This window comes from Trematomus bernacchii, unplaced genomic scaffold (genome assembly GCF_902827165.1).
Source record: "Trematomus bernacchii unplaced genomic scaffold, fTreBer1.1, whole genome shotgun sequence".
In the NCBI taxonomy this organism is placed as follows: Eukaryota; Metazoa; Chordata; class Actinopteri; order Perciformes; family Nototheniidae; genus Trematomus; species Trematomus bernacchii.
In genome coordinates, this window is record NW_022987606.1 from 289,541 (window position 1) to 309,965 (window position 20,425).

Below are 20,425 nucleotides of genomic sequence, written 5' to 3' on the forward strand. Positions count from 1 at the left end.
GGCTCAGTAAGGAAGTGGCAGATTTTCTCCGGTTGTTTTATTTTCAAATTCTAGCGATCTCGAGCCGGTTTCTCAAACTTACCTACCCCACCTTTAAGTGTTTCTGAAGTGAATGACCTACCCTACCTTTAAGTGTTTCTGAAGTGAATGACCTACCCCACCTTTAAGTGTTTCTGAAGTGAATGACCTACCCTACCTTTAAGTGTTTCTGAAGTGAATGACCTACCCCACCTTTAAGTGTTTCTGAAGTGAATTACCTACCCCACCTTTAAGTGTTTCTGAAGTGAATGACCTACCCCCACCTTTAAGTGTTTCTGAAGTGAATTACCTACCCCACCTTTAAGTGTTTCTGAAGTGAATTACCTACCCCACCTTTAAAGGTGGGGTAGGTAAGTTTGAGAAACCGGCTCGAGATACACCTTTTGTTATATTCCATGGAATGCTCTTAACATCCTGATAGCAATGAATATCTTAAGTGCTTTGACAAAAAATGTCATCTGTGGAAGCCGTAAAACTGTAAAAAGCACGACCAATTATTTTAGCCGGCCCGGCTAAAATAACTGGATGGCCTACCTGCCTGTCAGCCTTCCATCTGTGCACAAACTTATCTCGTGCCCTCATTGGTCATGTGCGCGTTCGTGTGTGTTGGAGGAGGGGCTCAGTAAGGAAGTGGCAGATTTTCTCCGGTTGTTTTATTTTCAAATTCTAGCGATCTCGAGCCGGTTTCTCAAACTTACCTACCCCACCTTTAAGTGTTTCTGAAGTGAATGACCTACCCTACCTTTAAGTGTTTCTGAAGTGAATGACCTACCCCACCTTTAAGTGTTTCTGAAGTGAATGACCTACCCTACCTTTAAGTGTTTCTGAAGTGAATGACCTACCCCACCTTTAAGTGTTTCTGAAGTGAATTACCTACCCCACCTTTAAGTGTTTCTGAAGTGAATGACCTACCCCACCTTTAAGTGTTTCTGAAGTGAATTACCTACCCCACCTTTAAGTGTTTCTGAAGTGAATTACCTACCCCACCTTTAAAGGTGGGGTAGGTAAGTTTGAGAAACCGGCTCGAGATACACCTTTTGTTATATTCCATGGAATGCTCTTAACATCCTGATAGCAATGAATATCTTAAGTGCTTTGACAAAAAATCCATAAAAAAATGTCATCTGTGGAAGCCGTAAAACTGTAAAAAGCACGACCAATTATTTTAGCCGGCCCGGCTAAAATAACTGGATGGCCTACCTGCCTGTCAGCCTTCCATCTGTGCACAAACTTATCTCGTGCCCTCATTGGTCATGTGCGCGTTCGTGTGTGTTGGAGGAGGGGCTCAGTAAGGAAGTGGCAGATTTTCTCCGGTTGTTTTATTTTCAAATTCTAGCGATCTCGAGCCGGTTTCTCAAACTTACCTACCCCACCTTTAAGTGTTTCTGAAGTGAATTACCTACCCCACCTTTAAGTGTTTCTGAAGTGAATTACCTACCCTACCTTTAAGATGCTGAACAGCTCAGTTTAGAGACAGAATATAACGAGTGATTAAAGGACAGAGAACAAAGGAATTAAAGAAATAGGAATGAGTCCTAATGCTCTGGACGTGAGAGTAAAGAGGGGAAGACTTTAATAAACAGGGAGGAGAATGAGAAGAGAACGTCACTTCCTTTATTCCAGTCGTCAGGTAGGAAAAAATATATTCACATGAGAGTCGCCCGTCCCTCAGACAGGAAGTCAAGCTGCAGATTATTGGGCAACGTTTACACTTTTTTTCCTTTTTTTTTTGGACCAACGTCGACTTCCCGAAATTCAATATTCAATTAAAGTGCAAAACAAAACCAACAACAGCTGAGCGCGGGGGGACAGAAGCAGTCATTGAGATACAGAAACACACAGGATAGAAACCATGCAAAGCAAAACACATCTTATACACTTATAATAATAATAAAATCTGCACAACAACGAGCTGTACAACCGTCGGACACGAGGACACAAAGCAGAGACACAGAGGAAAACTAAATAAAGCGGCAGCTCTCAAATCTGTCTGGTGTCAGAGTCACACTCAGAGACTACATTACCCAGAAGCCCCAGCTGAGTGTGTCTCTGACAGGAAACAGGGCTACTGTTAGCCTTCTTTACCCCAGAATCTGCGGAGAGACCAGGATCTTCGAACGCCTCGTCATGCCGTCAGCTTTTATAATCAAAGTATTTATCTGATGATTAATCACAGATGTCACATGACCCTCGTTCAGGTCACATGACAGCCGTTCAGGTCACATGACCCTCGTTCAGGTCACATGACAGCCGTTCAGGTCACATGACAGCCATTTAGGTCAGGAGTTAAAGGGACAGTTCCTTTGTTTATGAGATTTCAGCAGGTCATGGTGAACTCCTGCCACGTTAATATGAGGCTTTGGTGACTCAGAAATAACTTTTTAAGTCCCACAATAACACAACAAATGTACCTGTTGTATTTCTACTACACCAGCACCTCTGTGTCTTTGTCACTGGTGTCAATCAGTGGTTTACTGGTCTTGTTGGGTGACTCTGGAGCCTCTGAACGACCCTTTAAAACACCAAAGTCTCACATTAAGACAACAGCTGATGGACAACAGACTGCATTCATTTAACCTGCAGAATTCAGCAGTTTCTGGTCCAACTCTGTGAGAAACTCCTGTCCCTTTAAAACACGTCTGTTCCTTTAAGAGGCTCCTGTCCCTTTAAAACACGTCTGTTCCTTTAAGAGGCTCCTGTCCCTTTAAGAGACTCCTGTCAATCAATCAGCAGGTAAACATCCCACAACAGGAAGTGACATCAGAGGACGCTGAGGTTGATCCTTATTGGTCGTCGCTCCGCTACCCGAATCCCGATCCTTAAATCTTTGATTATCTAACCCGTTTCTGTTTTTGAGCCACAAGGCTCCACAGTGAAATATTCCAGAACCAGAACCAGAACCAGAGCTCCCAGTGAGAGAAACTGAGACCAGCTGGGCTCTTCCTGCCTTTGACTCTCTACGATCTGATGGTCCAGTCCGTCCCAGTGAGAGATCCAAACTGGGACGGACTGGACTCCTTGGCGTTGTGGACACTTCCTTTTGAAACTGGGACTTCCTGAAGCTTTACAGGTGAGTTTCCTGTCACCAAAACTCTGCTTTAAATCCAGTTTCTGAACCTCTGATAAACGTTTCCCTCTCCAGTCGAACACGTAACTCTGAACTGTATTTCATCGATGCATAAAAACCATGAAACCATGAACCCCCGAGGACCTCCAGTAGTTTCAGGTCTGTTTGAAGACGGTGTTGGCACTTTGTTTTTCTGATACAAAAAGAGAGCATCAACAGAGCTGCTTTAAATTCACTTTCCCATCATGCAACAGGAGTCATTTTAACAGTAAAAAAAAAATCACACTGTTGGCGTCCCTTTGAAGCACAGGACGGAGGGACACACACACACACACCTGTACACACACACCTGTACACACACATGGACGTGCGAGTGTTGATGTGAAACAGTGATCTGCGGTTTGAAGCACCAACGAAGAAGAAGAAGACACCCGGAGGCGGTTTGGCAGAAAAAACAAACGTCAACAATGTGGCGTAACCACGACGTCCACCAACGAAGAAGAAGAAGATGGAGGGGGGGGCAGATCGTTCTAACCTTTGATCTTTTTCTGGGAATCTTTCGATAGACAAACATTTTCCATTCTACTTCTAATTGTTAATTTTAACAATTATTTTTAAGTTAAGATTTTTTTAATGTTTTGTATCTTTTTACAAAATAGGGTTAGCATCATGTGAACTGGTTTAATTATTTTTTCTCACATTTTATCGAAACACATCCCATAATTTCCCTCAACTCAAACACAGTGAACTCTAACGTCTCCGAGAAACCGTGGTGACGTCACATCGCTGATCAGAGGAGCTAGTGCAAAGGAAGCATGGCAACGATAGCTAAGCTAGGCTAGTGCTAGGCTAGGTTTAGGCTAGGCTCGACTAGGTTTAGGCTAGGCTCGACTAGGTTTAGGCTAGGCTAGTGCTAGGCTAGGCTCGACTACGTTTAGGCTAGGCTAGTACTAGGCTAGGCTCGACTAGGTTTAGGCTAGGCTAGTGCTAGGCTAGACTAGGTTTAGGCTAGGCTAGTGCTAGGCTAGGCTCGACTAGGTTTAGGCTAGTGCTAGGCTAGACTAGTTTTAGGCTAGGCTAGTGCTACAGAGGCTAGCCCTCTTCCCTCAGTATTACTGCATGCTGACTCTCTTCAGGCCACATTAACAACTTGTAACTATAATAATGAATAATAAACTGCAATGTGTATCTCTGCTGGGCACGTGGGGCTAATGAGAGCTAATGTCAGTCGGGGGAAACATTACACCCCGTCGGGCCGAGCTGCTGTCGCTAAGGGGTTATCACGTAAACACGACTCATTCTGTTATTCTGTGATGTTTAAATAAATGTTCTCCAGTTTTAACTTTGTGGGAAAATGATGATAAACAAATTACAGGATTTACTCCTCTTAACAAACACACACACACACACACACACACACACACACACACACACACACACACACACACACACACACACACACACACACACACACACACACACACACACACACACACACACACACACACACACACACACACACACACACACACACACACACACACACACACACACACACACACACACACACACACACACACACACACACACACACACACACACACCAGGAAGAGGAAAGAGGCCAAAAGAGGGGCGGGGCTTAATGTTCCAGGTGAGGTTAAACAGCTGATAGAAGAGAGTTATGGCGCCTTTCCACTTCAGGGCCTTGGTAGGCCTCGTTAGGCCTCGTTAGGCCTTGGTAGGCCAGGCTCACTTTATGCTGCGTCTCCACGCTTAAACCGCGCTGCAGTGGAAAAGCACCATTATTGTCTCTTAGAGCCCCCCTCCCCCCCCTCCTCTTCCTCCCTCCTCTTCATCACCGTGAGGGAGGAACAGGAAGTGGGAGCGGACGAATAGGAAGTGGGCGTGTCCAGGTGCAGCTCCACGGGGGTGAGGGTGATCTCCACCTGGTCATCATCGTGCAGCGTGGGGGGGGGGCAGCACAGCTGATGGAACAGCCAACATGTTGTTTCCTGGTCTCGGGGCTTTCTGAATGACCCCCTGAATCTCCCAATGGGGGGGGGGAGCGCTCTGCAACAGCTGGATGACCCCCCCCGTTACCGAGGTGATGATTGGCATGTGAGAGGGGGGAGGGGGTTTGGGTGAGAGAACAGCCGGAGGAAGAGGGGGCGGGGCTTCTTCTGGGCGCGGTTTCCTGGGTCGTCCTCGCTTTCTTTTCAGAGGGAGGGGGGCGGGGAAGGGGTCAGAGGGGGGGCGTTTGGTGAGCCCTGACCCTTGACCCCGGGGCTTCTGTAGCACCGAGGTGGGGGCTGAGAGCTGAGGGGGGGGCGGGGGGGCGGAGGTCAGGACGCTCTGTGGGAGGATCATCACTGGAAGAGCCCCGCCCCCCATGGAGATGACCTTCACCTGACCTCCGGGGGCCGAAGCTCCTCCCATACCTGGGGGGTCTTTGGGAGCCAGCGAGGGGGGAGGAGCTAACAGAGAAGGGGAGGAGCTAACAGACAGGTGAGTCTTATCGGGGAGGGAAGAGCGAGGGAGGATTCTGGGTAACTGCTTCATGAAGGCCTCCACCTGAAACACATCATCAGTGTCGTTGTTGTTGTTGTTGTTGTTGTTGTTAATAAATACGATAATCCTTTATTGGTCAGATAAATATTTGTGACACATGGAGCTGCTGTGATGATGTGTCAGGACACATCATCACAGCAGCTCCATGTGTCAGGACACAATACATGAGAAACAAACATGGAACATAACAGCATCAGAGAGAAACGTTGATGTAAGACATGACGTCATGACGTGTAGACGTACCGCAGGCCGCAGAGACGAGGAAGAGGAGGATGAAGGAGGAAGAGGAGCGTCCAGAGGCTTCACTGCTGCAGCTGATTTGTCTCCAGGCCTCAGTGAAGAAGACGAGGAAGAAGAGTCCCCGAAGTCCTTCTGCAGACAGACAGGAAGTGATTAGCAGCAGCGACAGGAAGTGATGAATAGCAGGTATCAGGTGAGCTCACCTTGTGATCAGCTGCTCCTTCGCTGTCTGCTTTAGAAATCACCGTCTTCTTGATGACTTTGTGGGATTTGGCTGGACCTCCTGCAGAGAGACAGCTGTCAGTCATCACACATCTACTTGCACTATTTCTATATACTTTCACAACATTCTCTTGCACCATCTCACAACTAAAACACACACACACACACCTGCGAGTGCAGCGGAGGTCACCAGCTCAGCCTGGCTGCAGCGAGGGTTCACGATGTGCTCCTGGATCAGATATCGGGCGATTTCCACCACCGTGTCGAACGAGCGCTTCAGGATCTTCTGCGCCCAATCACAGATCAGCTCGCACGCCGCCTCCGTCACTTCCTGTTTATACGTCTGCACCAACTCTGTCAGCTCCGCCTGCAGAAACACAGAGAGTTCATCAGTTTAACTTCATGTTACATCACATTGTTGACCCCTTGTTGTGCAGCCTGATGGCTACAGGCACAAAGGATGTATGTGTGTGTGTGTGTGTGTGTGTACCGGGTCGTTCTTCAGGTCCAGGTTGGGCAGCAGAGGCATGTTGAGCACAGTCTTCCTCCTGATGCCGCTGTAGCAGTACGTACGAGCGGCAGGTTAAAGAGACAACAGGTAACTTCATTAAACAAGAACAACAAAGGTTTGGCCCCTCGCTCGACCAGATGAATAAACCTCTCAACGTTCAACCAATCGATTTGTTCACAAGGTCTGTTTGCTTTAGAGAGCAGACGATGTTTGAGTGTGTTTCAGCCAAAAGTCAGACTTTTCTTTCAAAATTCTCACTTTTTTCTCAAAATCCTGACTTTTTTCTCAAATTCTCAAAATGTAAATCTGCGTGTCTGCTTGTGTTTGAGAGAAGGATATTTATTAGTTGATTGACCTTGAGTTAAACCTTTCTGCACGTCTGGATCTGAAGTTATCAGAGGAAGAAGCTAAGCTACTGAGAATACAAACTACATCTCCCATGAAGCCTTGCGGCTGAAAGGATATTTGGACTGCCCTCTGCCTCCCAGCCTGCGAGCCTTGATGTTGGGGAAAATGTCTCGAATTATCTTCCCGAAGTTAGCGGCGCTGAGAGGGCGATGTTGAAGAATCTCACAATATCTCCTGTGGACACAGACAAGAAGTGAGTGTCAGTGCGTGTGTGTGTTTGTGTGTGAGTGTGTCTGTGAGAGTGTGTGTGTGTGAGTGAGAGTTAGTGTGTGTGTGTGTGTGTGTGTGTGTGTGAGTGAGAGTTAGTGTGTGTGTGTGTGTGAGTGAGAGTTAGTGTGTGTGAGTGTGTGTGTGTGTCTGTGTGAGTGAGAGTTAGTGTGTGTGTGTGTGTCTGTCTGTTTGTCTGTGAGTGTGTGTGTGTGAGTGAGAGTTAGTATGTGTGTGTTTTTGTGTGAGTGTGAGTTAGTGTGTGTGTGTGAGTGAGAGTTAGTGTGTGTGTGTGTGTTTTTGTGTGAGTGTGAGTTAGTGTGTGTGAGAGTGTGTGTATGTGAGTGAGAGTTAGTGTGTGTGAGAGTGTGTGTATGTGAGTGAGAGTTAGTGTGTGTCTGTGTGAGTGAGAGTTAGTGTGTGTGTGTGTCTGTCTGTGTGTGTGTCTGTGAGAGTGTGTGTGTGTGTGTGTGAGTGAGAGTTAGTGTGTGTGTGTGTGTGTGTGTGTGGGTCTGTGAGAGTGTGTGTGTGCGTGTTTGTGAGTGTCTGTCTTGTCTGTGAGTGTGTGTGTCTGTATGTGTGTGTGTTTGTCTGTGTGTGTGTGTGTGTGTGTGTGTGTGTGTGTGTGTGTGTGTGTGTGTGTGTGTGTGTGTGTGTGTGTGTGTGTGAGTGCTCACCTGTATGTCTCGTAGACGTCTTGTTTGGGTAAGCATGTGTCTGAATGCTCCTCCAGGTGACTCCTGATCCAGTTGCAGGTGTGCAGCTGATCAGCTGTGTTGAAGGAGCAGCAGTCCCCCACACTGAACACACAGGTAAACACACAGGTATACATCATTACACACATACATTAAATAATACAATTCAATTATATAAAATAAATAAAATAAATAAATAAATAAAATAAAATAAATAAAATAAATAAAATAAATAAAATACCTAAAATACCTAAAATACCTAAATGTAATGTACCTCTTGTCCCCGGTGCTGGGTCCCGAGGGCAGCTGGAGGTAAAGGTACAGCTTTTCGTTGTCGGAGAAACGCTGAACATCTTGCTGTTAAAGCAGAAAATAAGAATACAATCACACACACACTTCCTCTCACCTACACACACTTCCTCTCACCTACACACACACTTCCTCTCACCTACACACACTTCCTCTCACCTACACACACACTTCCTCTCACCTACACACGCTTCCTCTCACCTGCACACACACTTCCTCTCACACACACTGCTCCGGAGCAGGTTAGGTTGTAGGATAAGAGATCAACTCAGTGAAAGCACTGCCTGCTGACCAATCAGGGCTCAGTGTGCGGAGTTTAAAGCTATCAAGTCATATTACAGGAGAAAGGAAATTTAAACTGCCGTTGCAGGAAAGACGGCCGGCAAAAATCACCGATTGTGTGAATGTGAACATTAATAGAATATCCCCTCCCATCTTCAGAGCAATCTGACTATTATAACATTAGCGTTAAGAAAGCTTACTTATATCTGCCACAACATAAGTAACCGGATCAGAGTAACATTAAGTACAGTCCGCGGCACTGTGAGTGCAGACGTCGATGTGTCCCATTATCATTCATATCATATCACATCATAATGTATCATATATTTCCTTATCTGAGTCAGCTGAGCCGTATCTGGCCGTGCAACACTCAGTGTCACATACTGTATGCAGAAGTATTATTTCAAGCAACACATTAAGTTGACGAAACACTCGAGTCAACTCGCGCACTCAGCCGGACAGAGAAACCCTGGCTTGAGTTACCGAGTTGATAACCAGCGTCGTAGGACCGCTTAGCGAGAGCGCGTTTGTTTTGGGTTAGGTAAGATAACTCAGAGATATCAGGGTATGTTGGACTGGATTCAGAGTACAGGCCTCAGATGTAAACACGATGTGAACACACTCACCAGGATCTGATCCACTTTGGTCTGAACATCTTTGCTGCAACACAGAAACACACAGCGGTTGGAGACAGGCCTCTGCTGATTGGTTGATATTCAAACAGGACTGTATAAAGATGATAATGAGGTGTGATATCTTACGAGATGTTGCTCTTGAGTTTCTGCAGCAGCATGCTGGGCTCCGTGTCGCCCTCCACACCCGCCCCCCCCCCCCTGAGAGGCCTCGACCTGCCGCTGGTCCTCCGACATCCTCAACTAGCGCTGAGAAACACCATCTGAGGACAAAACACTCTTTAAAGTACACCATCTGAGGACAAAACACTCTTTAAAGTACACCATCTGAGGACAAAACACTTTATCTGTCGCCACTTTTTAATTGAATTTTCCAACTTTTCACAAATACAAATGTGTGTTATTAAGTAAAAGTGCATATTTAGAGAGTCTGAAAAATACTATAAAAGTGGCGACAGATAACCCACAAGTAGCCATTTCATTTGAATCTCAGGTTGTAAATAATCCCAAAGTCATGTCTCACTGCAGTGTTTACAGAGAGCCGGTGGTCATGTGATGCCATTTACTATCACCACGCACACGCACGCGCACACACTGTATTAAGAGAGAGGCGGGGCTCCGTTCATTCCTATGAGAGATGCTCATTGGCGCATGAAGCCCAAAATAGAGCAACTGTAGATTCAATGTGGGCCCACTGAGCATGCGCAGTGGAGTTTCCCTTAATCCCAGTCTCGGATCTCCCGCTCCCTGTCAATCAGATGAACGGAGAGGGGAAATAACTATTTTAGCGCATTTTACAACTTTTACACCCCGATGATTTAAATAAGGAATACAAAATAGTTCTTGTAGGGTAGTTTATTTAGCTGAAAACAAATTATCCGCTGATTTACAGACGTCTCTTTCCCAATGTAAGTCAACGAGGAAGAGTATTTGTGGGCCAAAATGACGTTACGGAAGCTGTAGTACCACCGTTTGGCCGCTACGGACATTCAAAATATGGGCTTCAACACCAGACGCAAACACACACACGGCTCTCACACACACACCCTCAACATGTTACTGCTACGCTAACAGGCTAGCAGACAACCCTCCCGACGCGGCGACATTTCAACACGTTAGCTGGATTAAGAACACACACTGTCAACAACCGTTTCAAACCAGAATACATTATTTTAACGCCGATTTATCTTTGGCAAATATTAGCCGCGTTCCTAGCTGCTAACCGGCTAACTAGCCTAGCCGCTTGCTATCAGATAGCATTAGCTAGCAGGCACTGAAACACCCGTTAAACATGATTTCTCACGCCGTTTGTAAATTCAAAATAAAGCCTGATAACGGGGAATTTATTCTGTTTCTAACGTAGTGCCTGTTAGGTGAGTCCCCCTTTAGAATTTATTTTAAAAAGAAAAAGAAAGTACCTGAGTCAAGATACAGCAAAAATCCCCTTTCAGATTTTTTTGTGATTGGACGACTTTGTTATGTCTGCCTGACTACAAAGCCAACGTCTATTCCCATTGGTCGGCTGTCTCTAACCTACCCGGATACCAGAAGCGAGTGGGATCTCATTGGTCGAGCAGAATTATTTCTCTGACATGGATTATTGTGATTGGAAGCCATTACCTGGTCTGCCCAGTTACAAAACAGATGACTTTATCTCGCTGAATCTGCATAGCAACAGCCGCCTTTTTAGGCTGTGCGAGCAAATGACTTCAGATGAAGATTTTTATGAATAAGGTTTAAACTCATCTGTATGTTTAATAACATATACTGTCCAGAGACTATAACAGAATAACTGTGTGAGTGTGTTCTTAAATAAACTATGTATATTGATTTGAATGCACTTATAAGTCTCTTTAAAAGCTAAATTAAATGTATTATACAGCTCTGAAGTGTATTCATATATCACATATCCTCTCCATCAGGGGCATCTAGGATATGCTCTGCGGGAAAACAAGAGAACGCTTTGTTGATTTTAACTAAATAGAATAGATAGAATGGGAGGGATGAAACCCTCTTTAATGGTCATACATGCAGAGCCCCGAGCACACAGTGACATTTGTTCTTTGCATTTAACTCATCCTAGAACCAGGAGTCAAGTACCAGGAGTCTAGCGCCAGGAGTCTAGTAGTAGGAGTCTAGCACCAGGAGTCTAGTACCAGGAGTCTAGTACCAGGAGTCTAGGAGTCTAGTACCAGGAGTCTAGCACCAGGAGTCTAGTAGTAGGAGTCTAGGAGTCTAGCACTAGGAGTCTAGCACCAGGAGTCTAGCACCAGGAGTCTAGCACCAGGAGCCTAGCGCCAGGAGCCTAGCGCCAGGAGTCTAGCGCCAGGAGTTTAGCGGCAGGAGTTTAGTGCCAGGAGCAGTGGGCAGCTATTGTACAGCGCCCGGGGAGCAATGGGAGTGAGGGGGGAAGGGGGTTGTCCGGTGCCTTGCTCAAGGGCACCAGGGCAGGGCAGGAAGTGAATTGGGACCTCTCCAAGTAGCAGGCCACACTCCATATTTAGGTCTGTTCGGGGACTTGAACCGGCGACCCTACGGCTCCCAGTCCAAGCCCCTACTGACTGAGCCACTGCTGGATCCACATGATAAAACTGTGATTAGCATTAACAGGTAAACATCTTGACATTAAACCACAGGGTGTTTCTGTAGGTTATTAATAGTATAGTGTGATTTACGGTTCGTCCACATTAATCTGTACCACACATATAAATAAAAAAACACAGATTTTTTTGATTTATTACATTTATTTTCCATTATACAAAAGCTACCACGAACAGGAGAAAACACTAAACTGGGGAAGATAAGTTGCAGAAGTTGTTCTTGATGCAGCTCGTCTTCATTCAAAACCGCTGCAGAGAAACAGAAACACAGCATTATATTTAAATGATCTCAAAACATCAGGATCATTTCTCATCAGCAGGGATTCCTACAACTACTAAAGATATCAAGGAGGCTGGGGGAAGTTATATTGAATAAAGTTAAACTGTTAGTGAGGACGAGGAAGATGCTGGACTGTATATATACATTTTGTAGCTTGTTTTAAATAAGTATATAAATTGTCCAAAGAGGTTGTATTCTACAGTCTGCCTGAATGTAATCATTGCGTAGGTGTGTAGTGTGATTCTGTGTAGTTTATTTATGGCATCCCGTTGGATTTGACGTCATCTGAACAGGACATCGCACGCTCACTGCTTGATAGCGCGCGAAGGTCCGTTTACGCCGGTTGTTAAACAACATCGTTATGGGGAAATGCAAGTTTGCGTCCAAATGGTTGGAAGATAAGGAGAAAGGACAATCAATACTGTATATAGTAAATGTGAGGTAAAGTGTGTCGCCAAGGTAACCGGTTAAAACTCAGAGTGGCGATGAGGTCTTAAAATGTATGGAAAGGATCTTAAAAGGTCTTACATGTGACTTCAGGATTCCTGCATATACCCTGAATTAGTAATATATAGTATACCCTGGTATATATTTTAAGTCAGAGTCTCTCACTCACTCACTGCTTTAACTCCTGAATTTCCCCACAGCGATAAATAAAGGTCCATCTTAACTTCATTTCTATATCTTTTTTTAATTGTTTAAATAATATTTTTGGGCAAAGTGAAGATCATTTTACATAATATTAAAATAAAACTGTAATCATTTTGCATCATGTTCCGACAACAGAGAGGTTAAATCCTCCTGCTGCTTACAGTAAATTTAATATATTCAATATGCACTTCACTGATTGTTCTATTTAAGAATGTATTAAAATAATGCATTCTGTTTTATTCTTATCACCACGGAAACATTTCTCAAGACATATTTTCGTTTAGAGAAAGTAGGGCAGAAACTAAAGCTGATAATATGCAGTGGTTTCAGACGGTTAATAACCCAAAGAAAACTAGTTCATGTCCGTTAAAAAAAAAAACAACACGAATAATAATATCTTAGAGATCAATATTTGATCAAATATCCTAATTTAATGATTGAGAATAAAGCTAAATGGTTAATTTGACCACATGGCTGTAATGAGTCTGATCAGAGAATAAGAAATGTTCACAGCGCCTCGGACCGGTTTATAATATTAAAACAGAACTTCTTAATTAGCTCTGAATGTAACTGACCCGTTTGAACCCCACACCTGTGGACGTATCAATAAAGGTTCCTCTCTATGTCTCTCTGTCTCGTACCTGACCATGTGAGCGATGTCCCAGTTAGTCTCTGAGGACAGCGGCCCGATGATCTCCACGCCTTCCTCCGTCACGATGGCAATCTCATGCTGAGAGATAAAACATCACAAGTTAAACTCTCGAGAGGTAGAACAACATGGAACAGAGCTCGACATAATTTGGTTTATTTTCTTGTAAATTTACTAAAATCTCAGAAAGAGATCGGATTTGATACCCGAGACCTTTTTAGAAAATGTCTCAATTTGAAGTCGAATTTTTTGGAGAAAAAAAAAATCTGAATTTTGAGATTTTAGAAAAAACAAAATACTTGAGATTTTTGAAAATACAAAGAAATTGAAAAAAAAAAAATCCTGAACCGATATGAATGTTGACATTTTAGAAGGAAAAACGAACAATCTGAATTGCGATAATTTGTCTTTCGAACTTTTGCAAAAAACTAACATTTTGACAAAAAGAATCTGAAGTTTTGAGAAGAATGGCACTCACCCGGTTGTAGGAGCGAGCGTCTCTGTAGTACAGAACTTTGAGGCAGCGTTCAACCAGCTCCCTCGCCTCCTGCTTACTGATCTCTGCCTTGTTCTCCACCACCTCCCTCATCAGAGGCTACACACACACACAGAGAGACACACACACACACAGACAGAGACACACACACAGACAGACAGAGACACACACACACATAGACCGAGACACACACACACACAGAGACACACACAGACAGAGACACACACACAGACAGAGACACACACACACAGGTTAAACACCCAAACTGTCCCTTTAAATGTTCATCAAACCTCTGTATTACAGTAAGAATAGGATCTGCAGGACTCACCTGAGCCAGGTACGCTCCGAACCCGGTGGCCACTGTGGGCGCCTGGTAAGCCACGCCCAGTTTATCCACGTATCCTAGGAAACTACACACACGCACACAATGTTTAGAACGACAATAAGATGTTTTTATGCTGATGCAACGCAAACATTTCCCACAGTGGGATCAATAAAGTACTTATCTTACCGTTTCAGAAATAATCCTTGATGTGGTTTGTAATATGATATGGCGTTTAAACACGGCAGCGTTTAGCTGAGTTTCTGATGAGAGAATTCTCCTCAATGAGATGTTTTTGGTATTTTGAGCAACATGTTTTTTATATATCTGTTCCCTATAATATATGCCTTAACAGTGTTTCCCCACAGATCTGAAATATACTTGTGGTGGTAGCGGAGAATGCGTGGGGGGGGGGGGGGGCTAGTGGAGCACGCTCGTCAACAGGGGGGGGAACTGAACTGAACTGTTCGCCGGAGCCTCGCAGCGGGGTTACTGCGGAGTGCATAAAGCAGACCCTTCACGCGATAGCAGAGCGAAATATACTTTGGCAGACGTTAATATACCTGGGCGGCCCGTCTGTGTGGGAGACCCTGCTTAAAAATAGTATAATGGGAGACCTTTAAATCTGTAGACTAACACTTGATATGAGAGAAAACACACCTCTCCCAATTCAAGGAACTATGGGACACGCTCGTGCACTTCCTTGAGAGCGATCAAGTGGAATTGATGAATATCGCTAATAACTATCTGTAAACATAGAAACAAGTTATTCTTTCAATATTGATTTAGTGATTATCGTTCACATCCTTTACGTTATCTGATGTGTATTTACTCCCGTTTCATTTCAATCGGAGAGGTTCCCCTGAATGTTGGATGTTGAGGGAGGGGAGTGTTGATGCACGTGTGACTGTATGTTAAAGCCCACCTCTCCCCGTTGTAGAAGCCTCCGATCACCACGGTGTTCCACAGAGGGGTTCATCTTGCGGCTGCGCCGGTTGGACCATGACGCCTCGTACAGCCAGGAGTGGAACGGCTTAGGGCTGTAGCTGTGGCCGTCGCCCAGGAGCTCCTCGCGATGCTGAGGAAACACACGGAGACCGTAAATCACATCTGTCTTATCTGTTCTATGTCCTATATATATATATTCATGTTGCTCTGCTGGAGGAGGACTTCAGTTTCTCATCTCCATGTCTCCCTGTAGCTGCTGAGCGCATGATGAGAGACTGAGGAGCCCAGCAGGAGTTTCTCTCACACACTCCCATCATTTAAAAACATGTGACAGCAGACTCGGAGACAGTTTCATCCCACAGGCCATAAGACTGCTAAACATCCATCTGGCAATTTATCTATCTATATTCCATTTACTTGTTTATAGACTCTACTTGCACTATTTCTATATACTTTCACAACATTCTCTTGCACCATCTCACAACTAAAGAACAGTTTTACACACACACACACACACACACACACACACTTTTGTATTTATTGATTGTTGTGCCTTTAGTTATGTCTTAATGTGTGCACATGTATAAATGTGTCTGCTGATTTTTTTTGTCTGTATATTTTATATTTTGTATTCCTCTGGATTGTGGGAAACGGTATTTCTCTCTGTCTGCGCACACAAACTGAAGATTGACAGTAAAGTTGACTTATTATAATAACTGAAAGGATATCACCTCTTCAGAACGGCGTTTGATCTGTATTAATGTTGTGTCATAAATTGGTCGTTCTTAGTATGTTTTTTTACTCCGTGAAGCGTCTTTGAGTTTCTTTGTTTAAATGCATAATTGAAATCCATCGGAGCACAGAGCAGATGGGAGGAGGCTCTTCTGCTGTGGTACTCACAACACCATCTGCTCGATGATGTGCTTCAGGTGCTGGTAGTCGGCGTAATCTCCAGACGCTCCGAGGATGGTGTTATCGTTCACCTGGAAACAACAAAGAGATAAACACCATCGACCTGGAGCGAACAACAAGTTCTGTTTCTGATTTGAGATGTTTATATTTTAGAATTCTTTATTTCTACTCTTTCATGTGTTCTTATGAGCAATGCCTTGTTCTGTTTTATGCTGCTGCAACTAAACATGTCCCAGATTGGGATTAATTAATTAAATCTTATTTGATGTTAAAGGGGACCTATCATGCAAAATGCACTTTGTGATGTCTTTCTAAATCACCATGTGTCCCCGATGTGTCCCCGGTGTGTCAGGGAACTCACGCAGCGTCAGAACATAAAACCCTCTCCTCTTTTCCTCCCCGTACCCAAATCTCTAAAAACGGGGGAACAAACGGAGGCCTGATCCAGATTTGCGTCCGATATGACGTAATATTTTAAATGTGGACCCACGGCCCAATCAGAAACGTTGCTATTAGAAACAATGCCCGACTGTTTTTGGACGTAATATGGTCTGTGTTTACATTAGCATCGCTACCCTTATGACAATGAGTATGGACATTGTCAAGGTCTTCAATTAAAAAACTCACCTGTTCACCATGACCTTGACCCCCCAACTCCATCACAGCCCCTGCTTTCACTCCTACTGCTATTTATTTTAACTTTTAACTTTATTATTTGCCCTTCTTGTTTGTTCAGCAGCATGTAAAGCGTCCTTGGGTCCCTTGAAAAGGCGCTATACAATTAGAGATGTCCCGATCCGATCACGTGATCGGGGATCGGAAGCCGATCACGTGATTTTCAAAAGATCGAATCGGGAGAAAAAAATCGGGGATTGGGAATTTTTTTCTTCTTTTCTAATAAAATATTTTTATTATTTTATTTAATGTTACAAAACAAAAATGACCATGTTCACGTCTTAAAGTCATCCTGAGGCCTTAGTTTTGGTTTAAAATTACACATCATGCATGTGTTGCTTCTTTTGGGCTTGTTTTCATAGACCTGGTTGCTTATTTCTCTCAAATCTGGCAACAGAGTGGGCGCAGTGTCTAATAGTAGCAGTAAGCTAACAAGAGGCTACGTTCAGCTGGTGACTCGGGAGTCGGGACAGAGAAAATGTCAGGAGTTTGGAAGTATTATAAAATTGAAAGCGAAGGCAGTGTAACAGCCAGATGCAATGTTTGCAAGGCGGAGGTTCCGCGTGGTGGAAAGAACAGAGCTACGTTCAACACGACCAATCTAATACGAACACCACCAACAACACGACGAGTACACAGCGGCCACTCAGGTAAAGGCACTGAAACAACCAACACTTTCAGAGACTTTTAAAAGGAAAGAGAAACTGCCCCAGAACAGTGAAAAGGCCAAAAAAACAACAGCCAAGATAGCTGAATTCATCGCGTTGGATGACCAGCCGTTATCTGTGGTGGAGAACGTGAGGTTTAAGGGACAACTTGAATGCTTTTCTCCTTTTTTTTTCTCTAATGCATTGCATAAAGATCGGATCGGGAAAAATCGGTATCGGCAGATTGTCAAAATCAAATGATCGGAATTGGATCGGGAGCAAAAAAAGTTGATCGGGACATCCCTAATACAAATGTAATATATTATTATTATTATTATAATATGGCAAACTACAGTGTATTACATTTTAAAGTGGAGGGCTGTGCAACAATGTGCAAGAAGCAGTCATTTGTCGAGCATGGAAGCGTAGAGGCGTTATATAATTGGGATTAATAGTGTTTTCTTGTTACCTTCATGAGGCGCGAGACGTTCCTGAAGCGAGCGAGAGACCCGTACGATCCCAACATGTCCGCCGCGATGATGACGCCGCCGGTGAACTTCACCCCGAGCACCGAGGTACCGGTGACCATCGGGTTCCTGCAGGAGGGGGAGAGAGGAGGTTAAATCAATGGGTTACAGAGGAGAACATTCATAGAGTCTGAGAGCAACATGCTGCTATAGTCTGGGTTTCCTCTGGGAGGTTTAACTGGCAATGTATATGTTAAAGAGTCCCTATTCTGCTTTCTGTGGTGTGTTCTATAGGTGTTAGTGCATGTCAATGGTCTGCCGGGGACAGAGGAGGTTAAATCAATGGGTTACAGAGCAGAACATTCATAGAGTCAGAGAGCAACATGCTGCTATAGTCTGGGTTTCCTCTGGGAGGTTTTGATGACCGGAAAATATGAGGTAACTGTAAATGTACATAATAAACACTCCCTATTCTGCTTTCTGTTGAGTCCCCTCTCCTGTAGTGTTCTTTAGGTGTTAGTGCATGTAAATGTTCTGCAGAGGTAAATCCCTGTGTTTCCTCCTGGACGTTTACTTCATCACGATGCACTGATATCTCATAACTTCCAGTACGAAAGCACCACATTAGCAGACCGAAGTTCCAGGATACGTCATCAGGGGATTTGATGATTTGAAACAACTGAAAATGTGTTTACTAGAAATGTAGACATCCAAAAAGGGAAGACCTTTCTGTTTTAACACCATAACTATATTTCTGGCAGTGTGGCCTTTCGTGTAAAGAGTTATCATTTACCCAGATACAACACAAAGCTAGATAAGTACATGAAATGTCTTCCTGCGGGGGAGAGAGGAGGTTAAATCAATGGGTTACAGAGCAACACATTAGTGGAGTCTGAGAACAACGTGCTGCTTTAATCTGCGTTTCCTCCTGGAGGTTTTACTGGCAATTTATATGTTAAAGGGTCCCTATTCTGCGCTCTGTGGAGTTCCTGTAGCTTGTTCTATAGGGTTCAGTGCATGTAAATGGTCTGCAGAGGCTAAAATCCCTGTGTTCCCTCCAGAGACAGTTTCTCTAACAAACACTCGCCTAATTTAAAGGGGACCTATCATGCAAAATGCACTTTTGTACGTCTTGTATACATGAATATGTGTCCCCGGTGTTCCAGGGAACTCACCAAGTGTCAGAAAACACAACCCTCTCTATTTTCCTCCACACCCAAATCTCTAAAAAAGGGGCTGCAACGGATCTGATAAAAACTGATCCAGATTTGAACACTGTCCTGACGTCAGTAAAGTGGCGCTACGGCTATTGGGCCAACTCTCCACCTATCAGGGGAATGTGGGGTTGGGCCACAGCCGGCCATTGCCGCTCGAAAGCGCTGGAGACGCTGTAGTACATATGCCAGGCCTGTAAGTGGCGCTGTAGTCTGCCACAAAAGCAGCGAAGAAGACTTCCCGCGCATGGTTGCCATGGTTACCCTTCTGTTTATTCTCCGCTGTGGCTTTCTTTTCTCCCTCCCCGAGGCAAGCGTTTGCTCCCGCTGCTTTAATTCAATGCAATCCCTCCCGTCGAGGCAAGCACTGTAATTCTCCGGTTAGTCCACCAGCAGATGACAAACACCCACCTCTCGCCTCTTCCAAGGAACGAGGGGACCGTGCGGCAGAGTTTCAGTTAGGTTTTTTTTCGCCGGTCAAGATGTCCGTTAAAGTTTAAATCTTCCGGACAAAATTAGAAAAGTGCCGGTCAAAGGTCTTTTTGTTATTTATTGAGCTTTAAAACAAATGAATAACGACTCTATATAATAGTATAAAAAACACGGAGGACGGAGATCTATTTTTTCCCCCTCTTCTGACTTGATCAGAGCGGCCCCTCTCCTGCAGGGGGGCGTGGTCAGCTGCAGCTCACAGAATCAGCCCCCTGCAAAAACAGTGCTGGAGAACAGCAAATAGAGCGAAATGAGGCATGGCTAAAATGCATGATCTGTTTGGTATTTTGAAAACAGAAATGTATAAATATACCTTATATAGGTATGGCCCTACAATATATCATTTAAATATAGCATGATAGGTCCACTTTAAAAACATGTCAGGAAACAGCTGTCAACAATGGACCAACCCTCTGTTTGTGTGTCTGTTTGTCTCTATGTGTGTGTGTGTGTGTACTGCCTTAACCTGTTGCTATCTTCTTGCCTGTAATATGTATGTTTTATATTAGCATTCACCAGTATTGCAGTGTGCGAAAAAGCACACGTCCCACCGTCCGGGACGTGTTATTTACATTATCGGACAAGTAGATCTTTCAATTCACTTGTCCGGTGGACAAGTGACATTTTTAGCCCTCATTTATTGACAAATTATTGATAAATTCAGTTTACAAAAGGCAGAACTCATTCGCAAATTGTCCGTGCCGCCATTGTTCGTTTAGAAATGTAGTTCGGTTTGCTTGTCGATTCAGGAAATGCATCTCGCCGCTTTCTGTACCGTAGACGGGGGCGGGGCGGGAAGTGTAGCACAGTGGCAGGGTTGGGAAGCAAAACTCGGTTCCGAGTAGGAAAAAAACAATTGTCAGGTACCGGGATTAATAAGAGTTGTGAGGAC

At 44.4% G+C, this 20,425-nt stretch overlaps 2 protein-coding genes across 2 annotated transcripts in view; both read right to left on the minus strand.

Moving 5' to 3' along the window:
* Positions 1-4,611: 4,611 nt before the first annotated feature.
* Positions 4,612-10,687, minus strand: rfx5 (regulatory factor X, 5). The gene is given in 12 exon segments (XM_034130967.1): positions 4,612-5,677; positions 5,918-6,046; positions 6,118-6,197; positions 6,305-6,503; positions 6,627-6,705; positions 7,113-7,229; positions 7,940-8,062; positions 8,232-8,314; positions 9,175-9,208; positions 9,310-9,362; positions 9,364-9,443; positions 10,599-10,687. Coding segments are annotated over 11 exon segments (1,569 nt in total). The 5' UTR covers positions 9,418-9,443; positions 10,599-10,687; the 3' UTR covers positions 4,612-5,059.
* Positions 10,688-11,900: 1,213 nt separating this feature from the next.
* psmb4 (proteasome 20S subunit beta 4) overlaps positions 11,901-20,425 on the minus strand; it is a 10,455-nt gene continuing 1,930 nt past the window's right edge. The window contains 8 exon segments of the mRNA XM_034130969.1: positions 11,901-12,029; positions 13,353-13,441; positions 13,839-13,955; positions 14,185-14,266; positions 15,104-15,150; positions 15,152-15,256; positions 16,023-16,109; positions 17,830-17,956. Coding sequence (XP_033986860.1) covers positions 12,017-12,029; positions 13,353-13,441; positions 13,839-13,955; positions 14,185-14,266; positions 15,104-15,150; positions 15,152-15,256; positions 16,023-16,109; positions 17,830-17,956 — 667 coding nt within the window. The 3' untranslated portion in view covers positions 11,901-12,016.